Source organism: Carya illinoinensis, chromosome 8, assembly GCF_018687715.1.
Source record: "Carya illinoinensis cultivar Pawnee chromosome 8, C.illinoinensisPawnee_v1, whole genome shotgun sequence".
Taxonomy (NCBI): domain Eukaryota; kingdom Viridiplantae; phylum Streptophyta; class Magnoliopsida; order Fagales; family Juglandaceae; genus Carya; species Carya illinoinensis.
In genome coordinates, this window is record NC_056759.1 from 7,999,356 (window position 1) to 8,023,279 (window position 23,924).

General features: G+C 33.4%; 2 protein-coding genes across 2 annotated transcripts; one reads left to right on the forward strand and one right to left on the reverse strand.

The window, feature by feature from the left end:
- Nucleotides 1–289: 289 nt before the first annotated feature.
- On the reverse strand, nt 290–7,036 carry LOC122318368 (rop guanine nucleotide exchange factor 1-like). The gene is made up of 5 exons (XM_043135650.1): nt 6,494–7,036; nt 5,351–5,467; nt 4,526–5,064; nt 1,296–1,649; nt 290–864 (listed from the first exon to the last, which is right to left on the reverse strand). Exons 1-5 carry the CDS (start codon nt 6,780–6,782, stop codon nt 496–498), a joined length of 1,668 nt encoding a protein of 555 aa, XP_042991584.1. The 5' UTR covers nt 6,783–7,036; the 3' UTR covers nt 290–495.
- A 13,711-nt stretch (nt 7,037–20,747) lies between these two features.
- Nucleotides 20,748–23,711, forward strand: LOC122274359. Its single transcript, XM_043083405.1, has 2 exons — nt 20,748–20,760; nt 23,167–23,711. Exons 1-2 carry the CDS (start codon nt 20,748–20,750, stop codon nt 23,709–23,711), a joined length of 558 nt encoding a protein of 185 aa, XP_042939339.1.
- The last annotated feature ends 213 nt before the right edge of the window (nt 23,712–23,924 follow it).

Genomic DNA, 23,924 nt, shown 5'->3' on the forward strand with positions numbered 1-23,924 from the left:
AGCAGTTTGTCTCTAAGTTTGCGTTCAAAAACATCAATTTAGTTCTGGAGACGATGCACAAAAAAGCCATAAAAAGGAGAGTCCTGCAGCACAGATGAGTGACTACCACTTGCTGAGCTCAAAGGCTGCAGCATGGCTTGTACTTGTAGTCAGAATTACGAACACAGTAAGTCGGGATAATTCTGTGATATATATATTTTCTACTGGTTTCTGGTGATGCAGTCCCCACACCCGCCCCTGCCCCCACCCAAAAATTAAAAATAAAAATAGAGAGAAAATCACACACCACTAGAGGCAAAGTACATCAAGAATTTCTGGCATCGTTCTGCAATCATAAAATATACAGAATTGTGGGCTCTAATTTAAATTACCGATCAGTCTAATAGTCGATCTTCAGCTGCATTTGAAGGACTTGTTAGCTCAAACTAATTCAGAAGCATACCCGCTTAAAATGCGGCAATGAGATTTCCCAGATCCTGTACTCTTATTTCTATATCATTGAAAAGTTAGTTTTTCTAACTTCTCATCCAGTGTGTACCTTAAATTCTTTACTGCATGATGTGTCCTTCCACCAGGGCTTTCATCTATTTGACTAGATTGGAATGCCGGTATTGTGAATGGAGAAGCACTTGGCAAGTGTTGAATTGAGAATGGGCTCTGGGACATCCGCTTCTGTCTGGGAAGAGCACAACCAAACCTTTCCTGGTCATACAGTGATGTTGAGTTTGCTGAGACTGCTGCTGCTGCAGCACGTTGCTTAGTGGCATCATCTACATAGAGAAGATCATCAATTCTTGCCATTATGTTAAAGGCTAAGCTTTCCATCACTCTAGAATAGCTCTCAAGGATCGACTGCCCAACATCCTGCAGTAGAGAAAGAAATCACCCATTACATTTGGCATAAGTGGCTTATTCACTGTGTGTCTGTGCTTTGGAGGAGAATATGGTGCTGGGGATTATAGAAGCACTTTTAACAAAAGATATGAGATCCTCTATGTGGTCCATCAGTTGCACAATTCCTGTCCTAATTTCAAGCGATTATAGTTTTCATTTTCATTTTTTTTTATAAGTAAAACAGAATAGTTTTCATTTCTAAGATGTTCATTCTTTAAAATGCCATACAAGATGCTACATTGACATGAGTGGAGGGGCAATCTTTCTAAAGAGATTTCTTCTAAATATATGTTGATATGCTGACCATAGATGTTATTGCCACCTACGCATCCGTAACAAAACTTAGAAGGGGACTAGAGAACTATAAGTCTCATATAAAGATAGATGCGCAGGAAGTACACCTTGTTATACTGAATCTTGCTCATATCCAAAGCAGTCTGTGGGAGGCCAGGGAACCTTAGCCTTAAATTCTGTAAGAGGGTCTCAGCCCTACTTGCTAGAAGCTTAGTCTTTTCTATGTCACCGACAAAACCCTTAACCTTGCCACCCCATGTTGACTTCCCAACTTTTGCATGAATTGGATGCCTTCCCAGATACTTCTGCCTCCAAATGTGCACAGCAGCCTCAATCCTGTTTGCTATATCCAGAGTTGTGTACTCTGATGAAAACTCTAAGTAGTCAAGGAGAGACTCCGGGGAGAATTTCTCAGCAGTAATGTAACGATATAAGATTTCGCCTAAATGAGCTTTTCCACTCTGAAGAGAAAATAAATGTCATACAGGATTGGATAAACCAGTTGTAGAGAAAATGACAAATCAATGTCTTTGAGCAGTTAGGTGCTCATTGGAAGATGAAAATAATAATTGCTTTTAAGATGAATAGAGAGGAGATCATATACTAGTACCATGTTGCATGAATTAGTAACTGAGAATGTCTGATAATTTGAATCTTTTTCTTTTTAAGTAAGAATAAAATTTTATTGAATCAAGAAAATAGATGTAGCCCAAATATACAAAAAGTATATGAAAGCGAATGATAAATGATTTGAATCCTTAACAATTGTGTTATAAAGAAACTGACAGAACCACTTGAGACTTGAGATTACCGAATGCATACAAATAAAAACAAAATTTCAAAGATAAAATGCTTATATAAACTTAACATCCTTTCTATCCAGATAAGTGTGCAGATAAATCTATCTTAAATCTTTACATTTCTCTTGGGCATAACTTTAACATGTGAAATAACCTTGCCCTGAAACATCTGTATGACGACATGGAGTGACAGCTCGCTTTATTTTGTGTCCTTACCATGCATTGGGCAGGTCAAACAGATACAGAAGATGGAATAGGAACAAAATGTCGGTTTATTTCAAACATCAATACTAATTTATTCAACAATAAAATATGGAAAATGATCTCCACCTAAGAATATAACCAAATGATATCTTGAGGACTACCATGAGAATTAGCCACATGCTTTCTTCTCCCTCAAAACATATCAGCAGATCCTCCCATGGAAAGGGTATGTGTACAATGTTAAGAACATAGTATAAATAATTAAAATCTACCTCTTCCTATTAGCTTAAACTTTTGGAATAAGAGGTAATTTCAAATGGTATCAAAGCAACGGTCTTGAGCTTGAGCCCTAACTCTATACTTTATCCCATTTAATTAAGGCCCACGTTTGGATGTGGAGATGGTCGCATCTAATCTCAACAACCCAAAACCACTCAAATACAAATACTTTTCAATATCACATTTAAATTTTTCCATCTAATTCTTACCTAATCATTACAACTTTCCCAAAATTTCAAACAAAATACCAAAAACAATTCAAATTTTTCAAATAAAAAAATAAAAATAAAAAATTATATTTCTAATAATATTTTTATTCAACTTTTTCTCCCATTTCCCAAAATACCATAAAACATCTTAATTTAAACCATTTTACTATTATTTACAAATTTATCACCTCATCTCATCTCATCTCAACATTCAAACGAGGCCTAAATATTCCATGTGTTGGGCCTACTCGTTGAGAGGAAGTTTGGCCCACACGTGAGGGGGAGTGTTAAGTATATAATATAAATAATTAAAACCTACATTTTTCTATCAATTTATGCTTTTGGGATAAGTGGTAATTTCAAAGCAAAAGCAGTTCCAAAGACTTACATATGAAAAGATATTTTATCCAAAGAGAGAGATGCATACACATGAATAGGTTAACTTAATTACAGAATGTGGGGTAAATATATCAGATTTTTTTTTTTTTTTTGCATAGGTAAAACTACAAATTGTGATATATATTGGTCAATATATGACAGTTGCACCCACTAGACAAACTTTTATGTCCAGTGTTGTCCCAGTATATTAAATCAAGGCCATACTAGAAGACTCCCCAGGTAAACAAGCAGCACATATTTTGAAAGCAACACGCTGCCCAAATCTGATCTCGTACTAATCTAATCTAACTCATGATCATTCTAACAAGAAACAAAAGACGGCAAGATCTAGAGTTTTTCAAGGAGCAGATAAAGCCTTCCAGCTAATTAGGTTGGAATTAGATTTTTTTTTTTTTTTTTGCTACGTAACTTGGTTGGAATAGGATGATTTGAATGAGTAACATGTTCATATGTACATTCATGTTTTTATTTTTTTGATTGGCACCGGGTGACCGAGAACAAAGTCCCAACTAATTCCGTGGGTGCACCAACAAAAAGTTTTCCACAAGTGCACTTTAGGTAATTCAAGGGAAAACTTCCCAAGTCCGATGGCCCCTAAAAATTGTTTGCATCCAAGAGGATTCAAACCTTAGATCTAGAGAAAGCATACTATCAAGGCCAAGGCCCTTACCACTTGAGCCAACCCCTATGGGTTCAAAACAAAAATAATATTAAGAAATTATATTCTAACAATATTTTATTCAACTTTCATCTCATATCATCTCATGTAACCAAACGAAGCCTAAGTGTCTCTCAAATTCCCATTATCAATACCTATGCCTCTAGATATATCAATCAAGGTCCTTGCCTGTGTTTGATTATATGATTAGTAGTTGGTAAAGGATTGTGTTCACTAGAACCACTAAAATATATAAACAAATAACAAAAATCTGAAAGGTTTTTCAGACCCTGCATTGGTTTATCCGATACAACCTTCAATCTCTGCTACCATGCAAGTTACCATGGCATGTCTTTGCTTGCATGCTTGCAAATAAATCATGCTGTCAGGAGTTTTATGTCCACCAAAACTGTAATTTAGCAGCCTCCAAACACATTACAAACTATCCAAAGAACATTCACTAAATAGAAGCACTATATGAAATTATCTGCCATAAAACTATCATGGAGAAAATTCAATAGTCCCCTTTCAATGTATTCAAATTAATTTTTTTTGATAGGTAAACAGTAGTATTAATACGAATGGGCAAAGCCCAAGCATAATAGATGTAATACAAGAGATAAGACCTATCTAATTCGCTAAAGAATCATTGAAGTATTCAAATTAATGATAGCTGACTGGCTAGCTTTTCTAGAGTCGGTGATATTGAACAGTTGTTCACTAGCATCAATTTCCTATGCATTACTAAGAATATAAAACAGAACAGATTCCCCATGCAGTCCCCATACCTTGGGCAAGCTCTCCAAGTAAGAAATTGGGATTTCCATCTCAGCCAACACACTGCTATTAATTGCCATGGCAGCCTTAAGGATCTGATTTGTGCATTCCCTGGAATGCTGCAATTTTTTCCTCGCATCTTGAGACAAACCATTTGGTGGGACCTTTGGGAAGGGGAGCCACCATTTCTCTTCCTGCCTAACTGAAGGTCTTGCAGGGGATCTAGACAAATTATATGCTTCTATGTCATCACTGCCAGCAACAATTATCCCACGATCAATGTAATAGAACTCCGAATCGTGAAACCCATCTAGAATTCCATGTAACATCACATCTAATTTTTTGAGTGCTGGGAGGTTCACATATAAATCCAAGCGAGGCCGAGTCACCATGACCTCAAAGGTGCCACCCCCAGGGAATTCTTGCACAGATGGAATGAGTTCTACAATAGAGTCACTCACACATAAAAGCCATCCCATTTCTCGATGCCACATTGATTTCTTCTGCGGAGCCAATGGCTCCAGCTTCCACAGCTCCCCAAACACAGTAGCTGCCAAATGTAATTCAAGATAACCAAATAACCATTAAAAAAAGTAAATTCAACTGAATCAGGATTGGACGATATGATGAAAAAAAAAATGCAATTAATTTTTCAAGCCTAATGTTATCTATTGCATTATGAGTCAATTCCACATAACACAAAATACATAAATTAAACATGGTGAATCTTCACTTTCTTCTTTTTCTCTTTTGACACATTCTGAGAAACAAAATGGAGGACCAATTGAAGTAACAAAATAAATAGTATTTTATTGAAAGATAAGGAAGAAGCAAACCGGAAAGGTTTGTGATGGCATTGGAGATAGCAAGAGCAGTACAAACTCCCTTCCCTCCACCAGACATATCTTCTCCAAGCAGAAGCTTAGCAAACCGCTCTTTCATCAACTCAACCTCTGCAATTACACGTATTTAGCGATAGACTAAAGCACATGCAGTCATCTATAACATGAACAGGTAGATAATTTTCAGAAATTTCTCAATTTCTTCGTTCTTTTGTCCTAAGAAATTATCTCAACTGAGGTTCCAATGATCATTAAACCCAGTTAATTCAAGTTTTCCGTTTCTTTTAAGAACTACACTCCTAAGAGCACTCTTGATGGAATACGCAAAGAAAAATTCTACTCAGCAGCCTACACCACACACTTGTTAAGGGAAAAAAAATTAAAAAAATTCTTCTATTCGGCAAGTATGTAGTGTAGGGATGCTGAGTAGAAGAACTCATGCATTTCTACTACAGAATCACTTTTATTGTGCGTTGACACTAGTCACCCATGCATAATTTTTTTATTAGTTACTCCCTTCCCACCTCTCTTTAATATTTTTCTCTCTATCTATCTCTTTGCGGTTTTTGTATGGAAGAACTCTCCTTTATACGAGGAATATTTTTCATCACATATAATGAGGTGAAGGCAAACGGATTTTCTTACAGTAGATTATATTGTTTTGAACAAAATCAATAAAAAGTGTCTGAAACATATGTTTTCATCTTTCTTATTTTCATTTATTAATTCCTTTGTTGTTGAAGTAAATAATATTTTCGTAGTTTTTCATTTTCATTTATTAAAAAGATGGTAAATATTTTCGTAGTTAAAAAGATGGCAAATGTACTTTTCCAAAACGAATAAAAAAATAATAAACATTAAATATCTAAATAAAAAGAATACATAGCATGTTGAAATAATCGTAGTTTGTGGTTAAATATTCTAGATAGAAATACAACTAATTTTGCTGGGAATGATCTAAATATGTAAACTTCTCATACATTTTACAATTCCTTTTTTTCCCGAGTTCTCTCCTCGGCTACTAGAACCTAAAAGCCAAACATATAAGCTATCCAACGTATGATAGGAAATATCACCGTCAAATTTTGTCCGCAATAGGTAAATCCAAGAAAACGCAACGAATAGTAAAGCCCTAACCGGATAACTCCGCCACCGGTTTCTCCGTCCTCTTAGCCGGAATCACGACGTGTCTATCCCCAACCACAGGCAACAAAACGGGTACCGGCTCCAGGAAACCGGGATTGTCGACGAACTCGGGTCCGGCCAGCGGCGAAGACGTCAAAGAACTCGACACGCATTCGCGATCGTAGCGGCTACAGGAAAAGCCACTGGATGTCTCCGAGTCGCTGATGTCCGCACTCAGACTGTAGCTCTCGAACCGCTCGCTCAGTTGGTCGAACCCATCTTCGGAAGAAACGCTCCCCATTGATCAAGATCAGGCAGATAAAACTCGGAACAGAATTAAGAATCGGTAACGTAATACATTTCCCTACGGCACTGAAAGGCTCACTGATAAAATGCCGGGAAATATAGTCCCAAAAGTAACAGAACAGAATGGAGTGAGAACGGGAAAAAGCAAATAAATGCTACTTACTGCTCTCCTCTCAGTGCCGCTTCTAAGTTTGATGCGGTTGCCGTTGAGTATGGTTAACAGTAGGGACCACCGATGTAACAGAAGGTGGGCGGTCCTTTCCTGTTTTTAATCCAGTGGTTGACGATATGCCCAGGCCCCAGCTGGGACGATAGAGCGTGAGAACACGACACGGCTTGTTAATTGTTATGAATACGGTCGAGAATAACTGGTAAATAAACCAGCTATTTATGTAATGATACTTTACACTTATTATTATGATTATTATTATTATTATTTAGTATTTTTTTTAATCATTATTCAGAGAACAAAAAAAAAAAAAAAATAGTTAAATTGTAAAACAGTAATAAAAGAAGTACAAGGATATCATTATTCTTTTGATAAATAGCTGATTCTTAAACTTAAATTTGTTTCAATTCCTTTATTGAAGAAGTTATTTATAGATATAAAATTATGATTGATTTACTAAATAAATATCAAATTTGGTTCGATTAGTACGAACCTTGAATATGATATTTTATTTATTAATTAAGTTATTTTTAAATATAAAATTATAATTGATTTGCTAATTAATACAGTCCGTATAAAATCTGACTCCAAATTAAATAATTTTGTGATAATCATTTTTATATTATTGTTTCAAGCATATAAAAAATAAGTAGTAATCGAGTTGGTGTCGTAGACAAGCTTAGAGAGAGCTTAGAGAAAACAGCTTAGTTTTCTTATTATTTTTTTAAGTTGTTTTTTCAAGGCTAAGTATGGCAAAAGGTTGATTTGCTGTTCTTCGGCATCTGGCGACCATCACGCGTCTTACGACAGATTTTCCAAAGTATCAATCCTTCAGGCAGACGAAGAATTTCACTAAACGACGTTGTATGTGAGCCACACATGCGGTTTAAAGTGGGCACGTGAAATCCACACGCCACCACTAAGGATACTCTTCTACTACCACATGCGGTTATTCTTGGTTCAAGGCCATCAATTATTTCAAATCTGACTAACCACCATACTTTTAGGGTGGCGTGTGGCTCTCACACGCCATCATAATTACTTTATTTGTAATTTTTTTCCTCCAAAGTTGAAAATGCATATCTATGTCTTTCCAAAATGTAATTTATTTTTTTCATATATCTTTAATTTTGTTTTATCGTTTGTTTTAGAAATCTCAAAAAAAAAAAAAAAACACATAATCTTTTAGACTTTTATCCATAGAGTATGTCCTCTACTCCGTCTAAGATAAAGTATGGGGTTTGTTAACTCTATCTTTGACAGAATTGTGTTGTCTTTTAGACGATGGTTTGTAAAAATTTACAATATAGATTAGACCATATCAGTCACAGTTATGTAAAAATTGAACTCGATCAAAAATAAATAAATTATTTACAAATATAAATTATAAATCAATAACAAGTTAGATTATATACAAAACCCAAGATTTTATTTATAAAAATTGAAGAGAAAATTATGAAATGTAATATAAGACTTTATATGTTATAATATTTAAGAAATTTATAAATAAATTAAAATTATTAAAATAATAAATTCAACTAAATATAAAATATAAATATATAATAAATTCAACTACAACTCAACGTGAAATATAATTAGATAATAAATTCAACCACAACTGTTGACTGAACTAGTCAACGAAGCTCAAGTGATAAGTAGAGGTCACACGCGCTGAGATACCTTAGGTATGTATTTGCTATTTAAGGCCCTAGTCGGCTTAGGTCAGTGTCGTAATGGCGCATAAAGGAGCTTTACTATTTTTTCGTATTACTTTGATGATTCCTACTTTCCTTGTCTACCCCTCACCTGTCTCATTAACGTGTCCCATAAATTCTGTTCTTTAATTTTTTTTTTTTTTAAAAGGGGAATAAACATTGATAATGAGGATTTTATAATAATTTAATATGATGTGATTATTAAACGTGACCAAGCTTTGTCCCATGCCCTACTCGATTAGGTTCCATTTATGTTATAATTCTAACATAAATGGAAAGTAATTTATAACAAAATTTGTAATTAAAAATCATCTCCTGAAAATGGAATTATAACAAAAAATTGATCAAAGTCTTACCTCTAAACTAAACTATGCAAAATAATTAGAGTAATGTTAATCGTACGCATCTTTTTTGTATAATATTATAGGTATTAAGTGATAGCTTCATTTTAATAGTATTTTTTTAATTTTAATTTAAAATATAAAATTTTCACCTTTTTCAATAGCTGACAGTGTGATACATTAACACGTAAGATTACGTAAGTCAAATTGTAAGTATAAATAATACTTTTTAAATAATTAATTAACTATATTAATTTCGTCATAGACATGCTAAATGTATATACAAACTCATAATTATTATAAAGTCATGATATATGATATAATTTAAATAATTTGTGAGAATTATTTATATATAATTTACTAAATTACAATATTTGCAATTTCACTTTCACAAGTGGATAGATATTGGTTTACCCAACTAATTTAAATGTTATAATTTTTACTTAATTAGCTAGCTAATTATTAAAGCAAACTAATGATAATATAAACTATTCCAATAATTTAATTTCTGTTTATAAGAAAGCAATGAGACAATCCAATTGTTCATTGACAACCTCAAATTCATTTGAGAAATATATAAATTGATCATAAACTTAAATATAATTTAGTGGCAAATTATTAGTACTTACAAAAAGCTTTCAAGATATTTTATTATTGAGTAATCTTATAAACAGTTCTGAGGTTGAATAAATTTTATGTAGTCTTTTTAATAAAAATGAGGGTTTTACAGTAAAAAATTATTATTTTTAGCATGAATCACAAGTGTACCCTCCTTTAAAGAAAAGAGAAATGATATTTGCAGTCGTAATTGTGCAAGCGACGTGCAGTCGTTTTAAAAAAAATGAATTAATATGGGACCCACATGAAAAAAAAATTAACTTTTTAATCGTGGACCCTACTCTTTTTCAAAGCGATTGCGCGGCGTTTGTAATTTCACGACTGTATATAGTATTGCTGTAAAGAAAATTATGTAAGACTTGTATACTGATCAAATATTTTCTTTTAGACTTTATATCCAAATACTAAACTTGACTTGTCTTAGCTAGTTAATTTTAAATGTTTGTTCGGCAATACGACTGTTCTCAAGTATTCTTATATATTTTTACATATTATTAGATATTTTATTTTCAATCATCACTCAAATACAAAATACTTTCAGTTTTCAATTTTTGACTTTTTTATCTAATCATTATAATTTTTTCAAACTCTCAAACAAAATATAAAAAATAATAATATTTTTTCAAATTTCAAAAGAGAATTAATATTAAAATAATTATTTAATTTTATAATTTTTTTATTCAATTTTTTATCTCTTATTTTCTAAAATTTAATAAAATATTTTAACCTAATTATCTCACTATTACTTACAGGGGCTTTGCTACGCATCATCCTACACTATATACCACTCATGTTTTAATTTTTTTTTATTTCTACTAAACTAATTGAGTTATTATGTTCATCGGCCTACACCGCATACTTGTTAAGAAAAAAAAATCATATGTAATGTATGATATATGGATGATAAATATAATTATTTTATTGACAAATATATTGTGATGTTGAAAGTATCCATGCGGCTATAATCCTAGTCCACTTTTTCACTTTTGAGAATTATCTTCCATCGATACTAGAAAATTAATAAAGAAAAGAATGGGAGCAAAGGCTCTATCATTCTCTCTTGTGGAAACATTCCAAAAGGATGAGTAGTTTTTATAGAGAGAAAGAGGAGTTTCTTTTTCTAAAAACATAGATCGGTTCTTTTAGGCTAGTGTATTTTTATCTCTCATTTCCACTGGTTCAATTTTGATCAAATCTACCACACTCTGGCAACTATCTATTGACATGGGTCCCACCACACAACTCCACAACCGTTGATATACTAGGACGAAGCGGAATTGGGTGGTGACACTCACTCGTGGCTTGTTTCGAGGGTGGTCGTCACGCACCATCACGCCATAATGCATTATTCGGCTATACACGCAACACCAGTAGATTCTCCACCTCCAAATCTTCTAGATATGATCTTCTAAATTTGTCACACCCCATCTCACAATCATCGCTGCGCGTGAAGAAACTTGGCCTACCACAGTCTAGCTCATTTGAAGCCGATCTTCTTATTATGTTTCTGCGTTTCCTAACGAATGATCTTGAAGAAGGGAATATAGGTCTATTCAGAAAATATCTTATGACAACAAACTGCAGTGTACCTTCAGCTTCCATCGCCTCTAACAATGGCTTTACAGTGCACAGCTATGCAAACTACAAAATACCATTGTTTAAGACGTCGCCCTCTTTTTAGGGTATAGGTGGGGATCAAATATTTGGTTTTAAAACTCATTTATTTATTTATTTATTTGAAAAATACTATTCTTATCAAGACATCCCATCGAGAGTGGGTCCCGACTAATTTTTTTTTACTTAAGGAAATGTTTTTTTTTTTAAATGTGTAAGGAGATTAAAAAATGTATGGAAAAAGAAAAAGAAAAAAAACTTTTGGCCATGTAGGGAGAATTTTTAAATAAGGAATCTCAATGGCTATATTGCTTTTTTTCTTTTTCTTTTTTCTTTTTTACATTGTAGTTATTGTAATGGGATGTTTGTTGAGAAACTTCACTCCCTCATGTATCCCATTTTATTTATATGAAGGATAAATTTGCTTGCTTAGAATAAAAAAAATAAAATAAAATAAACGAAAGATATCTCCCATGGTACTTGTTCCTTTTATCTACGGTGGATTTGAAGCTCTAGAAATAATACCATTCACATAATCACATTAGCTTATGTTACGTGCGGCTATTTAGGGTTGTTATTTTATTTTGTATGTAGGGGAAAAGAGGGCTACGTGGGCCTTGTCTTATTCTGCTGTGTAAGACATAGGAAATCATCATATGCAGGCTAATTGTGTTTCCCCACTGCTTATAATCTCTATTAATTTGGAAAATATTTGTTTGCAAATAATAGTATTAAAACTCGTTTACAATCATTTACTAATTATGTAGTTTCTTTCTAAGTACATTAATTAAGTTATTGTAGTACTGCTAGTGATATGCTAGATGGAGTGACCAATATTGGCCCGGCCCAAATTGCAAAGCAAAGACCCAAAATGACCTACTACTCTTGGAGAATAGACATCTGAATAAATTGCTTGGCCACCCTAGTTGCTAGTGTTGATAAACCATGATATGACGATCAAATCACTTCAATAATTTAGGAACAAGCCTCACAGTTAGATACCATGTAAAGGAGTGTATCACTACTGCCTCGTTCTCTATACTCATTAATGGATCCCCAACAGGGTTTTTCACATCACATAGAGGACTCCGTCAAGGCGATCCCATCTCGCATTTTCTTTTCATATTGTGTACGGAGGTACTCTCAAGGTTCTTGGCAAGATCAGAAAGCATCAGATACTTGGAAGGTATAAAAATTAGTAGAGAAGGCCCTTCTATATCTCACATTATTTTTGCAGATGATCTAATTATTTTTGGCAAGGCAAAAGAAACATCAATAAAGGCTATTAAAAATGCCTTAGGAAAATATCAAGACTGGTCAGGCCAACGCATCAACCATAATAAATCCTCAATCTTTATCACACAAAATGCAAGTCTGGCAGCAAGGAGGAAAATTCTGGAAACTTTGCCATACAAAGAATTGTCATAAAAAATGCGATATCTGGGGATCCAAACTACTTTTAGTTGTTCAAAAAGAGATGACTACAAATATATGTTGGGCATAATTAACAAGAGATTAGAAGGCTGGAATTCAAAACTCCTATCTCAAGCAGGCAGATCAATGCTAATAAGAACAGTAGCAAGTACTATTCCCACCTATCAAATGTCAACACATATGATCCCGAAGTCAATCTGCAAGTCTATGAATAAAAGTTTTAAAAGCTTCTGGTGGGGGAAAACAAAAGTTCAACAACACAAGCTCTGTCTCAAATCATGGAAATCAATCTGCCAACCAAAAAATGAAGGCGGTTTGGGTCTACGACAAATGGAAAGTGTAAATGCAACTTTACTAGCAAAGACAGGATGGGAAATGAGTCAACCAAATGTGGGCATATGGCACAACCTTCTATCAAAGAAATATTTAAAATCAAATGCCTTTGCAACTGTTCTTGTAAAGAACACAGATTCAAGTCTCTGGAAAGGAATTATGAAAACGAGGCCCTTGCTGGAAAAAGGTACGTATTTCAAAATCACAAATGGCTCTTCAGTGAGAGTATGGCTAGATCCTTGGATTCCAACTCTGTAAAATTTTAAACTTCAGCCTCTAGAACCTCAAATAGAGTTTACCTCTAACCTCAAGGTTTCAGATCTCATAAACAGACCACAAAACTCTTGGGATATTCAAAAACTACACTCTCTTTTCCAACAAAGCAGTGTTTCAGAAATCCTCAAAATCATTATTCCCATTTCAACACATAGACCGGATAGTCTCTTTTGGGCAAAAACACAAGATGGGAAACTCTCTGTTAAATCAGCCTACCATATTATTTCCAATATGACAAACACAAACCGAATAGTCATCCTAAATTTCTGTTGGAAAAAGATATGGAATCTCAGAATTCATGATCGCCACAAATTACTTTTACGGAAAATCGTTTGGGATATTCTTCCAACTAGAGAAAGATTAAAGAGATTTATCTCCAACATTCCATCTATAAATTGGCCATTATGCGATGGGAAAGAAGAAACCCTCTTACATCTCTTTATAGAATACCCAATCTCAAGAATCTTATGGAGCCAGAGTAAGTGGCCTTTAAATCTCTCATCCTTGACTATAAACTTTATGAGTGATTGGTTCCCTTTCATACTAAATCCAAAACAGAAGCCGGGTCTCAACTCACAAGATGAACAACCATTCAGACTTTTTGCAATATTAATCATGGATTACATCTGGAGACTTCGAAATGACATAGTCCATAATGATACAGTTTTATCTCTTCAACAAGCATCAAAACAGCTGAATCATTCATACCAAGAACATCTTCATGCTTGGGCAGAAAAGCAAAATGCAAAGGCAGACAAACTATGGCAAAAACCACTCCAAAATCAAATTAGTATCTCCTTTGATGCAGCTATCAGAAATGATTTCTCTGTAGCCTTAGCAATAAGTAGAAACACAAAAGGGGAAATTATTGAAATATGGACTAAGAACAATCCAACCACAATTCTGGTAATTGCAGAAGCTCTCGCAGTAAATCTGGCTCTCAAAATGGCGAAACATCTTGCTCATCCATCTATTAACTTAGAAGGGGACTCACAGTTAGTAATTTCTTCCATCAATGGAGAAGATGCAGTTTGGCAAATCGCTCCGATCATAAAAGATATAGCTAACTCTTTAAGATCTCAACATGATTGGATCTTCAAAAAACTCGATAGATCACTAAATCGATTTGCGCACTCAGTGACGCAATGGGCCGCTACAAACTCTAAGTTTGGTAGCATTTCTTTTTCTAGCATCCCAAATAGTATTTTGTATATTGATAGTGGCAAAGACCCTCCTTAGACTTATTGTAATTTCTTTTTAATATTTATATATATGCAAGCTTGATTAGAAAAAAAAAAAAAAAAGATACCATGTAAATCTAATTTATTTGTAGTGTTAATCCAATTGACCTTTACTCCTATATATATGACCTAGCATTGTTCATCCGGATTTCGGACTGGCTATCCGGATATACCGGCCCGGAATCCGGATTCCAAACCTGGGTTGGGTTTCAGCCCGAATACACCCGGGTTATGACCCGGGCCGAAACCTGGATGAATCCGGATTTTAATAATCCGGAAATCTAGGTTCCAGGCTTTACCCGAGACTTTTTTTTTTTTTAACAAAGGCTATACCATTAAAGTTTTTTCCAGAAATAGATGTTGTAAAGCAATTTAAAAAAAAATAAAAATCTAAAGCCTATATTCTATTACATTTGAAAAACATGTTTTTTTTAATATAGAAAACTAATTTTCTTTTCAACTAAATGCATCTAAAAAATATAAATTCAATATTTATAATATAAAATGCATGTATCACATAATACAACCCACTTCATATTATATTATTTAGTACTTAATTACATTGTAAAATACAAAATTACAAGTCATTGTATTATCATTAGTTCAGTAAGAAAGAGCTTTTGCACTATGCCAGATCCATATCTCCTTCACTGCTCCATTCGGATCTTCATAGTCAATGTTGCCCAGATGACTAACACAAGAGGGGGGGTGAATTGAGTTGTATTAAAAAAATAACAATTATAAATCAAATATATAATATAAAATATAAACAAAATATGAAATAACAATAAATATAAAGAGTAAGGGTAAGAGAGAAGCAAACTCAGTATGTTAACGAGGTTCGGCCCCACTGCCTACGTTCTCGCCTCAAGCTACCCCTCAAGGATTCCCAAATTCACTATTCAACCTCCTTCAGGTGGAGATAGAAACCTATTACACCTTTGAACAACACCGCTACAAAGGACCCGTGTAGAACACCCTCTACAGTTGCAATCACCTTACACGTGGTGATTCAACTATTCCCCGTGTAGAATACTTTCTACACGCACAAGGGTTATACACACCCTTTTTCTGATACAAGAGCTGATAGTGGGTAGGTTATCAGAAAACACTCCTCAATGAGTGAAATAAGAACAATACAGCGCAAACTATATCTCTCAAAATGAACAAGGATTAAAACTCAATGCTTAGAGAAGAGAGAATGAAAGCTTTGAATGAATGTTGTATGCTCTTGGTGTTGTGAATGTGAAGCTTTCAAATGATCTATTTATAGGCATATGAGACTTCATATTCAAATTTAAAAAGATTCACATGTTAAAGACAACATCATTCACTTTTTCAAAAAATTTAAATAAAAGGTTCTTCTTTTTCAATTGTCAAAGACAACATCATTCATTTTTTCCAAATCTTTAAACCTAATCTTTTACTTTTGACATATGACAAAAGGAGCACACTTTACTTTTCAAATATTTCAAACCTAATCTTTTACTTTTTGCATATGACAAAAAGAGCACACTTTACTTTTCAAATTTTTCAAACAAAATCATTTACCTTTTGTATAAGTCTAAAAAAGCATCAATCACCTTTGAAAATATTCAAATAAAATATGCACATGTGAAATATGACAATCAATCATTTTTAATATTTTCAAAGTTCAACCCTTTAATCAAGGTATGCACATGTGAAAGATGACAATCAATCATCTTTCAAAATTTTCAAAATATTCATGCACATGTGCAAAATGTATTTTAATGCTTTATGATAAAATATTAATTTTGAGCATTAATCCTAATTTTGAATTTTGAAGAGATTTTACAACATTACTCTATAATTTTAATGTGAACTTGTTTCCTTCTTGCTCATGCTTGTTTCCTTAATGTGCTTGACTCCATTGTGTAGACAACTTGAGCTTGAGACTTCTTTATTTTTTGAATTCATTTGTTATCATCCAAATCTATGTGTAGATTTATAATCACATGAAACTTGAAACCTTGGGTTCAACAGTCAAAATATTGACTCACCTAATGAACATCACATGAAACTAAATTTCAGATTTCTCAACTTAACAAGAACTGTTCTTGCTAATAATTAAACAAGTCATGAAAAGGCTGAAGAAAAATGGACTAAAATCTCAGCATTACTCTTGTATAAAATGAAAAAAATAAACTCTGGTCGTTCCAGAAAATCCTGAGGTTCCATGCTTGTAAGAAAATTGTATCTTATTGAAAAAAGAAAGACTTAAAAGACTATAGTATAACACACTATACTTGTCATTTATCTAAGCTGATTAACAACTGATAGTACTTTGACAATTGGAATAAGCCACAAGTCACGGTCATCTAAAAACATGTCATTGAAAACTTAAGATGTCTTTCTTAATATCAATTGATTTTAAGTGGATTAACAACTTTGTGACTGAAGCCAACTAAACTGGGCCAAGAGAGTCTAGTGTTTCATTTGAGAAGGTATATACATGAACTAAAAAGGGCCAGAGTTATCTATTGTTCACGAGGGCTGAATTTGCAACTCATTTTGTTATCATTGTGTGTTGGTGCACACGCATGCTTGCTAAAACTTTAGTTGTCCCTATTACAGACACAGTTTCTTAGGGCTTAGGTAATGGTTAAGTAAGAGTGAATATTCACCTTAAAAGTTGCTCTGTAGGGGCCGGACTACAAAATAGCAACGTATATATCATTTAATATACAATTGGGGTAGTTGGATCCATTTCAAATATAGACAACTTTGGTAACTTCAATAACATTTCCAGAGTACCAATAAAAATTATTTTCTAATGTTTTGTAGGTACACTAAAAGTAGAGTAAATTATGCATCAAACTATACACTTTGCTGCCCTTGATTAACTGTTCCCTTCTCTTCATCATCGATGTCTTTCTATTAGCGCTCAGTGGCTTAGGACCTCATTAAACTCACTACATTATGATTCTTTACCTTTTTCTCTCCATTTCTTTTTTAGCCTTCTGGCTTGGAGGTCTCTTAGTTGTGATGTCTACTTTATGTGTGAACGTTTATCTCTCTCACTTAAGACTCTCAAGATTAAGATGAATTTGATCCAAACAGTACTACAATTTTCTTCATCTATAGTGTGTATAAATATTATAATAATTATTTTAAAAAATAGAAAGAATCTATCTGTTGAGAAAAAATTAAAACATGGGATTTGTTATATAGCATGGAAAATGCTCCTTTGACTAATTCAACTTTGTCTCTCTTTTTTAAAAATTCAATAAAATATCCTAATTTAAACTATTTTAATACTATATATATATAATCATCACAATTTTTCATTTCATCTCATTACCTAAGCATGCCGTAAATCATGTTTCTAACTTACTTGGTTTGAGGATTTATAGAGATTATAATTTAGGATTCGGATTGTATAAGGAATTGAGAAAACCTTTATGCTTCTTGTGCCTCACCTAATAATTTTTTGTGCTATTTATATAATCAATACTTTCTTATGATCGATTCAGGACCTTTTGGTCCAATAGAATTTTCGTTGTTGAAGTAACATGGCCAACTCGTGTGGTGGAGTAGTTCAAACCACGTAATCAACAGAAAAAGCAGAGTACTGAAAAAAATCAAAGATGGAGACTTTGGCTACAATGTCCTCAATCAGATCTAAACCCATTCTTCCAAATAATAATAACCCATTACCCACGGCTCTAGCATTTTGCAGCTAACATAATACTTCTCAAACATTCAAACAAATCTACATAAAAATACTCCTTAAACATTCAAGCATTCTCATATTAAAAAAAAAAAACCAAAATCAACAAATAGAGAACACAACAGAGGGAAGAAAGGAAACATACCCAAATGGAAATACGTTATAATTCCTGGATCCGAAAGCACTTCTACCTTTTGGTGAACCGCACGATCAAAAGGAGATGATCGTGAGATGCGCGATCAGATTCAGGTTTCGGACAAAACAAAAGCACTAGCGCTTGAAGGGATGAGAGAGAGATTATAACAGGGGCTTTGCTATTTTTACAAATATAAAAAATATAATTAATATTAAAATAATTGTTTAACTTTATAATATTTATATTCAATTTTTTATCTCTTATTTTCTAAAATTAATAAAATATTTTAAACTAATTATCTCACTATTACTCACGGGGGCTTTGCTACACATCATCCCACACTATATACCACTCATGTTTTATTTTTATTTTTTAATTTTTTTTATGTCTGCTAAACTAATTGAGTTATTATGTTCATCGTCTTACACCACATACTACCACATACTTGTTAAGAAAAAAATCATATGTGATGTGTGATATATGGATGATATGTATAATTATTCTATTGACAAATATAATATGATGTTGAAAGTATCCATGCGGTTGTAGTCCTAGTCTACTTTTTCACTTTTGAGAATTATCTCCCATCGATACTAGAAAATGAACAGAGAAAAGAATGGGAGTAAATGCTCCATCCTTCTCTCCAGTGGAAACATTCGAGAAGGATGAGTAGTTTTTCTAAAGAGAGAGGATTTTCTCTTTCTAGAAACATAGATCAGTTCTTTTATGCTAGTGTAGTTTTATCTCTCATTTCCACCTGTTCAATTTTGATTAGATTTACCACACTCTGGCAACCGGCTATTGACATGCGCCCCACCACACAACTCCCCAACAGTTGATATACTAGGACGAAGCGGAACTAGGTGGTGACACTCACACACGGCTTGTTTAGAGGGTGGTCGTCACGCCATAATGCTTTCTTCGACTACACATGCCACACCAGTAGATTCTCCACCTCCAAATCTTCTAGATCTACCACACCCTATCTTATAATCATTGGTGCGCGTGAATAAACTTGGCCTGCCACAATCTAGCTCATTCGAAGCCTGCCTTCCTACTATGTTTCTACTTTCCCTAATCGATGATCTTGAGGAAGGGAATATAGATCTATACAGAAAACATCTCAAGACAATAAATTGTAGTGTACTTTCAGCTTCCATCGCCTCCAACGGTGGCTTCATAGTTTGCATAGGTGTGCGAACTGCAAAATACCATTACTTAAGACGTCGCCCTCTTTACAGAGTATGGGATGTTTGTTGGGGAACTTCACTCCCTCATGTATCCCATTTTACTTATATGAAGGATAAAATTGCTTTCTTAAAATAAAATAAAATAAAAAAGAAGAGAAAAGAAAGTTATCTCCCATGGTACTTCTTCCTTTTATCTACCGTGGATTTGAAGCCTTAGAGATATTAGCTTATGTCACGTGTGGCAATTTAGGGTTGTTATTTTATTTTGTATGTAGGGAAAAGAGGGCTCTGTGGGCAATGTCTTATTTTGCTGTGTAAGACATAGGAAATCATCATATGCAGGCGAGTTGTGTTTCCCCACTGCTTATGATCTCTATGAATTTGGAAAATATTTGTTTGCAAATAACAGTATTAAAACTCATTTACAATCATTTACTAATTATGTAGTTGCTTTCTATGTACATTAATTAAGTTATTGTAGTACTGCCATATCTGGAGAGACCAATATTGGCCCGGCCCAAATTGCAAAACAAAGGCCCAAAATGACCTACTACTCTTGAAGAATAGACATCTGAATAAATTGATTGGCCACCCTAGTTGCTAGAGTTGATAAACCATGATATGATGATCAAATCACTCCAGTAATTTAGGGATAAGCCCCACATTAATCTATTTGTAGTATTGATCCAATGGACCTCTATGACTATATATATGGATAACAGATAATTCTTAATTCATTTGATTACATACTTAAATTATTATCCATCATTTATTATTGACTTAGACATCAGATTGTAGACATTCAGCGCCATCCATCTTCGACTTGCATATTGACTATCACACTTGATGGTGTCCACATGTACTTTCCACTAGATATTGACTTGGCATATATTATTATTATTATTATTATTATTATTATTATTATTATTATTATTATTATATGCAGTTCATGAATTAGAATATGAAACCATATCACTTGACAATCGAATGTAGACAATGTGAAAAGAGACAAATTTTAAGGGTATGTCATAATGACCACTCTGATAGGTGTGTTAGGGACTAAATTGACTGTGACTGATTTTTTGAAAACCTATTACTAATAATAAGAGAATAGATAAAGTCAAGATATAAGATAGGGAAGAGATAAGGCAATAGAAGATATAAAAAAAAAAATTGGCTCAGACTCCTAGAAAGAAAAAGAAATGGTTTCACAAGGTAAGTTGAATTCTATCACTCCAAATAAGAACACAAATCTCTATAAAAATATGAGGTCTTTACAAATGAAGGGGGCTCCAGGGACTCTACTTACGACTTGGGGGACGCCTAGACTAAATTCTTCCAATGTATTGAGTGACATGTGAGATAATGAGATATTGTAAAATCACTAATCATAGTAGATTTTTCTCCCAAACAATCCGTAGAAGTAAGTTTTTATGCTGCACTGCGTAAATTTATGTATCTTTTATTTATTTATTTTTATTTACTTATTTATTATTTATTTTATGGATAAACTTGAAGAGTTCGATATCGACATCCGAATCAATCTCGTGGGTCGGGGATAATTCTTTCCTCCATTTTGACTTGTTGTGCAAATTTAAGCATTAACTGTTAGAATATTTTAAATGTGGGCTGCTATTGATTGCTACTTTATAAAATCGTGTTAGATATAAATAGCTCATAATGGTACTTTGGTTGAACTCAATAAGTTAAGTGATCATTTTGGGGTTCATTGCACCTTAGTAAAATAGGATTATATCCTATTTAAATTGTGGTTAATTGTATGTAGGCCTAGAAGTTAAAAGAGTCTTATTCTGTTTTTTCTAGACTCATTGGGTTTTGGAGTTTTTAATAGGAGGACTCCACATAAGACTTCTATATATATGGCTAGGTCCCCTCTCCTCTCCATATACGGATGTGTGTTTTAGCTTGCCCCATTGATAGCTAATATTTTGTGAGGAGAAGGAGGGGAAGAGTTGGCCACTAAGATTTTCAAGTGGGATTTCAATTTGGTCTCTGCAGATGGCTTCCGCAAGTATGATTTCTATATTTTATAATCCTTTTGTTTATTAAGATTCTTCTCTCTAGCACGTGTTTCTGTTTTTTCTATTAATATGTGGTATCAGAGCCTTTCATGCTAGAATTAGAATCTTTCGTATAAATTAGTATAAGATATTACCTTTTTTCCGTTTCCTTTGTTCCGAAAGCAATATTATTTGTAAATTTCTTTACTTCTCCGTGGGTTTTCAATTTACATATTTAGTTGAAAAGTCAAATGATATCTCAACTATTCTTCTTTTTCTTATTACTCCTGTCGTTATTGTTGTTTTTCCTTGTTAAAGATTATATGGATTACATTTAATTTGTAATTTTCTTTTAAGTTGATACCCATTATTTTAAAACACTGTATATGTGTTTTTCGGGTATTTAATATTGTTTTCCCTAAATTAATTTTATTTTTTTATCCAAGAATTGCAAGAAATTGAGAAAAATCCATTTAAAAACCCTTTGACCCGAATTTCAGACCCGCGACCCGATTATGACCCGGCTGGAGGTAGAAGATGAATTCTCCTCCAGCCTTGACAACGCCCACTCGCACCAAGTGGCGCGTGCGGCGCGTGAGGACATATAGAGAGTGTTTTTTGCTCGTTTCTTTTTCCAATATTCATTCACTCGCCCTATTAATTTTTTCTATATTAATTGAAAAATTTTTGTACAACCATAAGACACTGTTTTATAATTTAGAGCATTATTTACGCAATTTTTGAGGAGCTACAGTATACTGAAAATTGTGATACATTTTCTGGTGAATATTCAATGCCTTATAAGATTTATGCATATGTGTACTCTCTCTAAGCATGAATGTGGATGCATGTTATTTTTGTAACTTGTTATAAACATTCTTTTAAAAATATATACTTTTCAAGTTCATATTTAATTTTAGACATATCTATTGTCTTATATGCTTGATCTGTTTATATTATTTTTGTCTATCAATCACATTTGTATTCTGACTTTGATGATTATGATTATCATTTTGTGATTGAATTTTCATGGGCATTATGATTATCCTTGTTTTCTCTTTAAAGAGAAATCTTTTGATCTTTTCGTGGGTGGTAGCCGCAAAGGTGGTACACTCATTGATATTAAAAAAAAAAAAATTGCACATAATATCTTGCCCAAAGGTGTTATTGTGTGTAATATTTTAGAAAATTGTGAGAAGTAGTTAATGGGATTGCATTAGTTTAGAAATTTCCTTCTACCTAAAGGTGATGGTATTTTGAAAACTGATGTGATTTTATTAATTTGTTTCATGATATGTTTTAAGAGTACCTTATAGCATGTTGTTCAGTTAGCCCAAAGGTGACTTTACAATGATGCATCAAGGCTCTTATTGATATGTTTTAAGAGTACCTTACAGTATGTTGTTTAGTCAACCCAAAGGTGACTTTACAATGATACACCAAGGCTCTTATCGTAATGAAGCTCATATGGTTCCGAGCTTATTTCGAGCTGTCTAATTAATAGCATATATTAATTAGACAGATTTATTATCATCCATTAATTGCATGCTTTAGTTTTGGATGATATTTAAATAATATGTATTATTTAATGTTTCCGCAGTTTTGAGTGCCTCCTCTATTTCAAGTCAATTGTCTGCTATTGAAATTTTGACTGAAAATAATTATGTGAGATGGAAAAGAGATGTAGAAATTGCGCTTGGTCTTTTGGATTTGGATTTTGCCTTGGAAGAGCAGCCTTCAAAACCTACTGATAAGAGCACTGCTGAATATGTGGTTGAGTATCAAAAGTGGGAAAGAGCTAACATGCTTTGTTTAAAAATCATCAAAAGTTCTATATCTGATTCCATTATGGGAGCTATTCCGGACAATGACAATGCTAAGAACTTTTTGGGTGCCATAGGACAAAAGTTTATTGAATCTGATAAAGCTGAAACTGGAGACCTGATGGATAGACTGATGAGTATGAAATATGATGGTTCAAGTGGAGTTAGGGAATACATTATGAAGATGATACATATATCCTCCAAACTAGAAGCCCTTAAAATTCCCCTTGCAGAGCCTTTTCTAGTTTATCATGTTCTCAATAGCCTTCCTAGCCAGTTCAATCAGTTAAAGGTTGCTTATAATGCTCAGCGGGATAAATGAGATTTAAATGATTTAATTGTGGTATGTGCCCAAGAGGAGTGTAGGATGCGTCGTGAGACTGTTGAAACTGTGCAATTAGCTTTTCAGCCACAACAAAACAAGGGTCTTCTCATAATCATAAGCCTAAATTTCAAAAAGGTTATAAGTCACACCGAAATGAGCACAATAAAAGATTTGGAGGTCAGACTTTTGGTAGTTCTAAAGAAATTATAA

What these genes read in the sequence shown, in the direction of transcription:
- LOC122318368 (XM_043135650.1), bottom strand. Translation starts at nt 6,782, where the DNA reads ATGGGGAGCGTTTCTTCCGAAGATGGGTTCGACCAACTGAGCGAGCGG. An exon ending in ACCGGTGGCGGAGTTATCCG is followed by an intron (nt 5,468 to 6,493) that starts GTTAGGGCTTTA and finishes GTGTAATTGCAG; the next exon opens with AGGTTGAGTTGATGAAAGAG. An exon ending in GCAAGATTCAGTATAACAAG is followed by an intron (nt 865 to 1,295) that starts GTGTACTTCCTG and finishes TCTCTACTGCAG; the next exon opens with GATGTTGGGCAGTCGATCCT.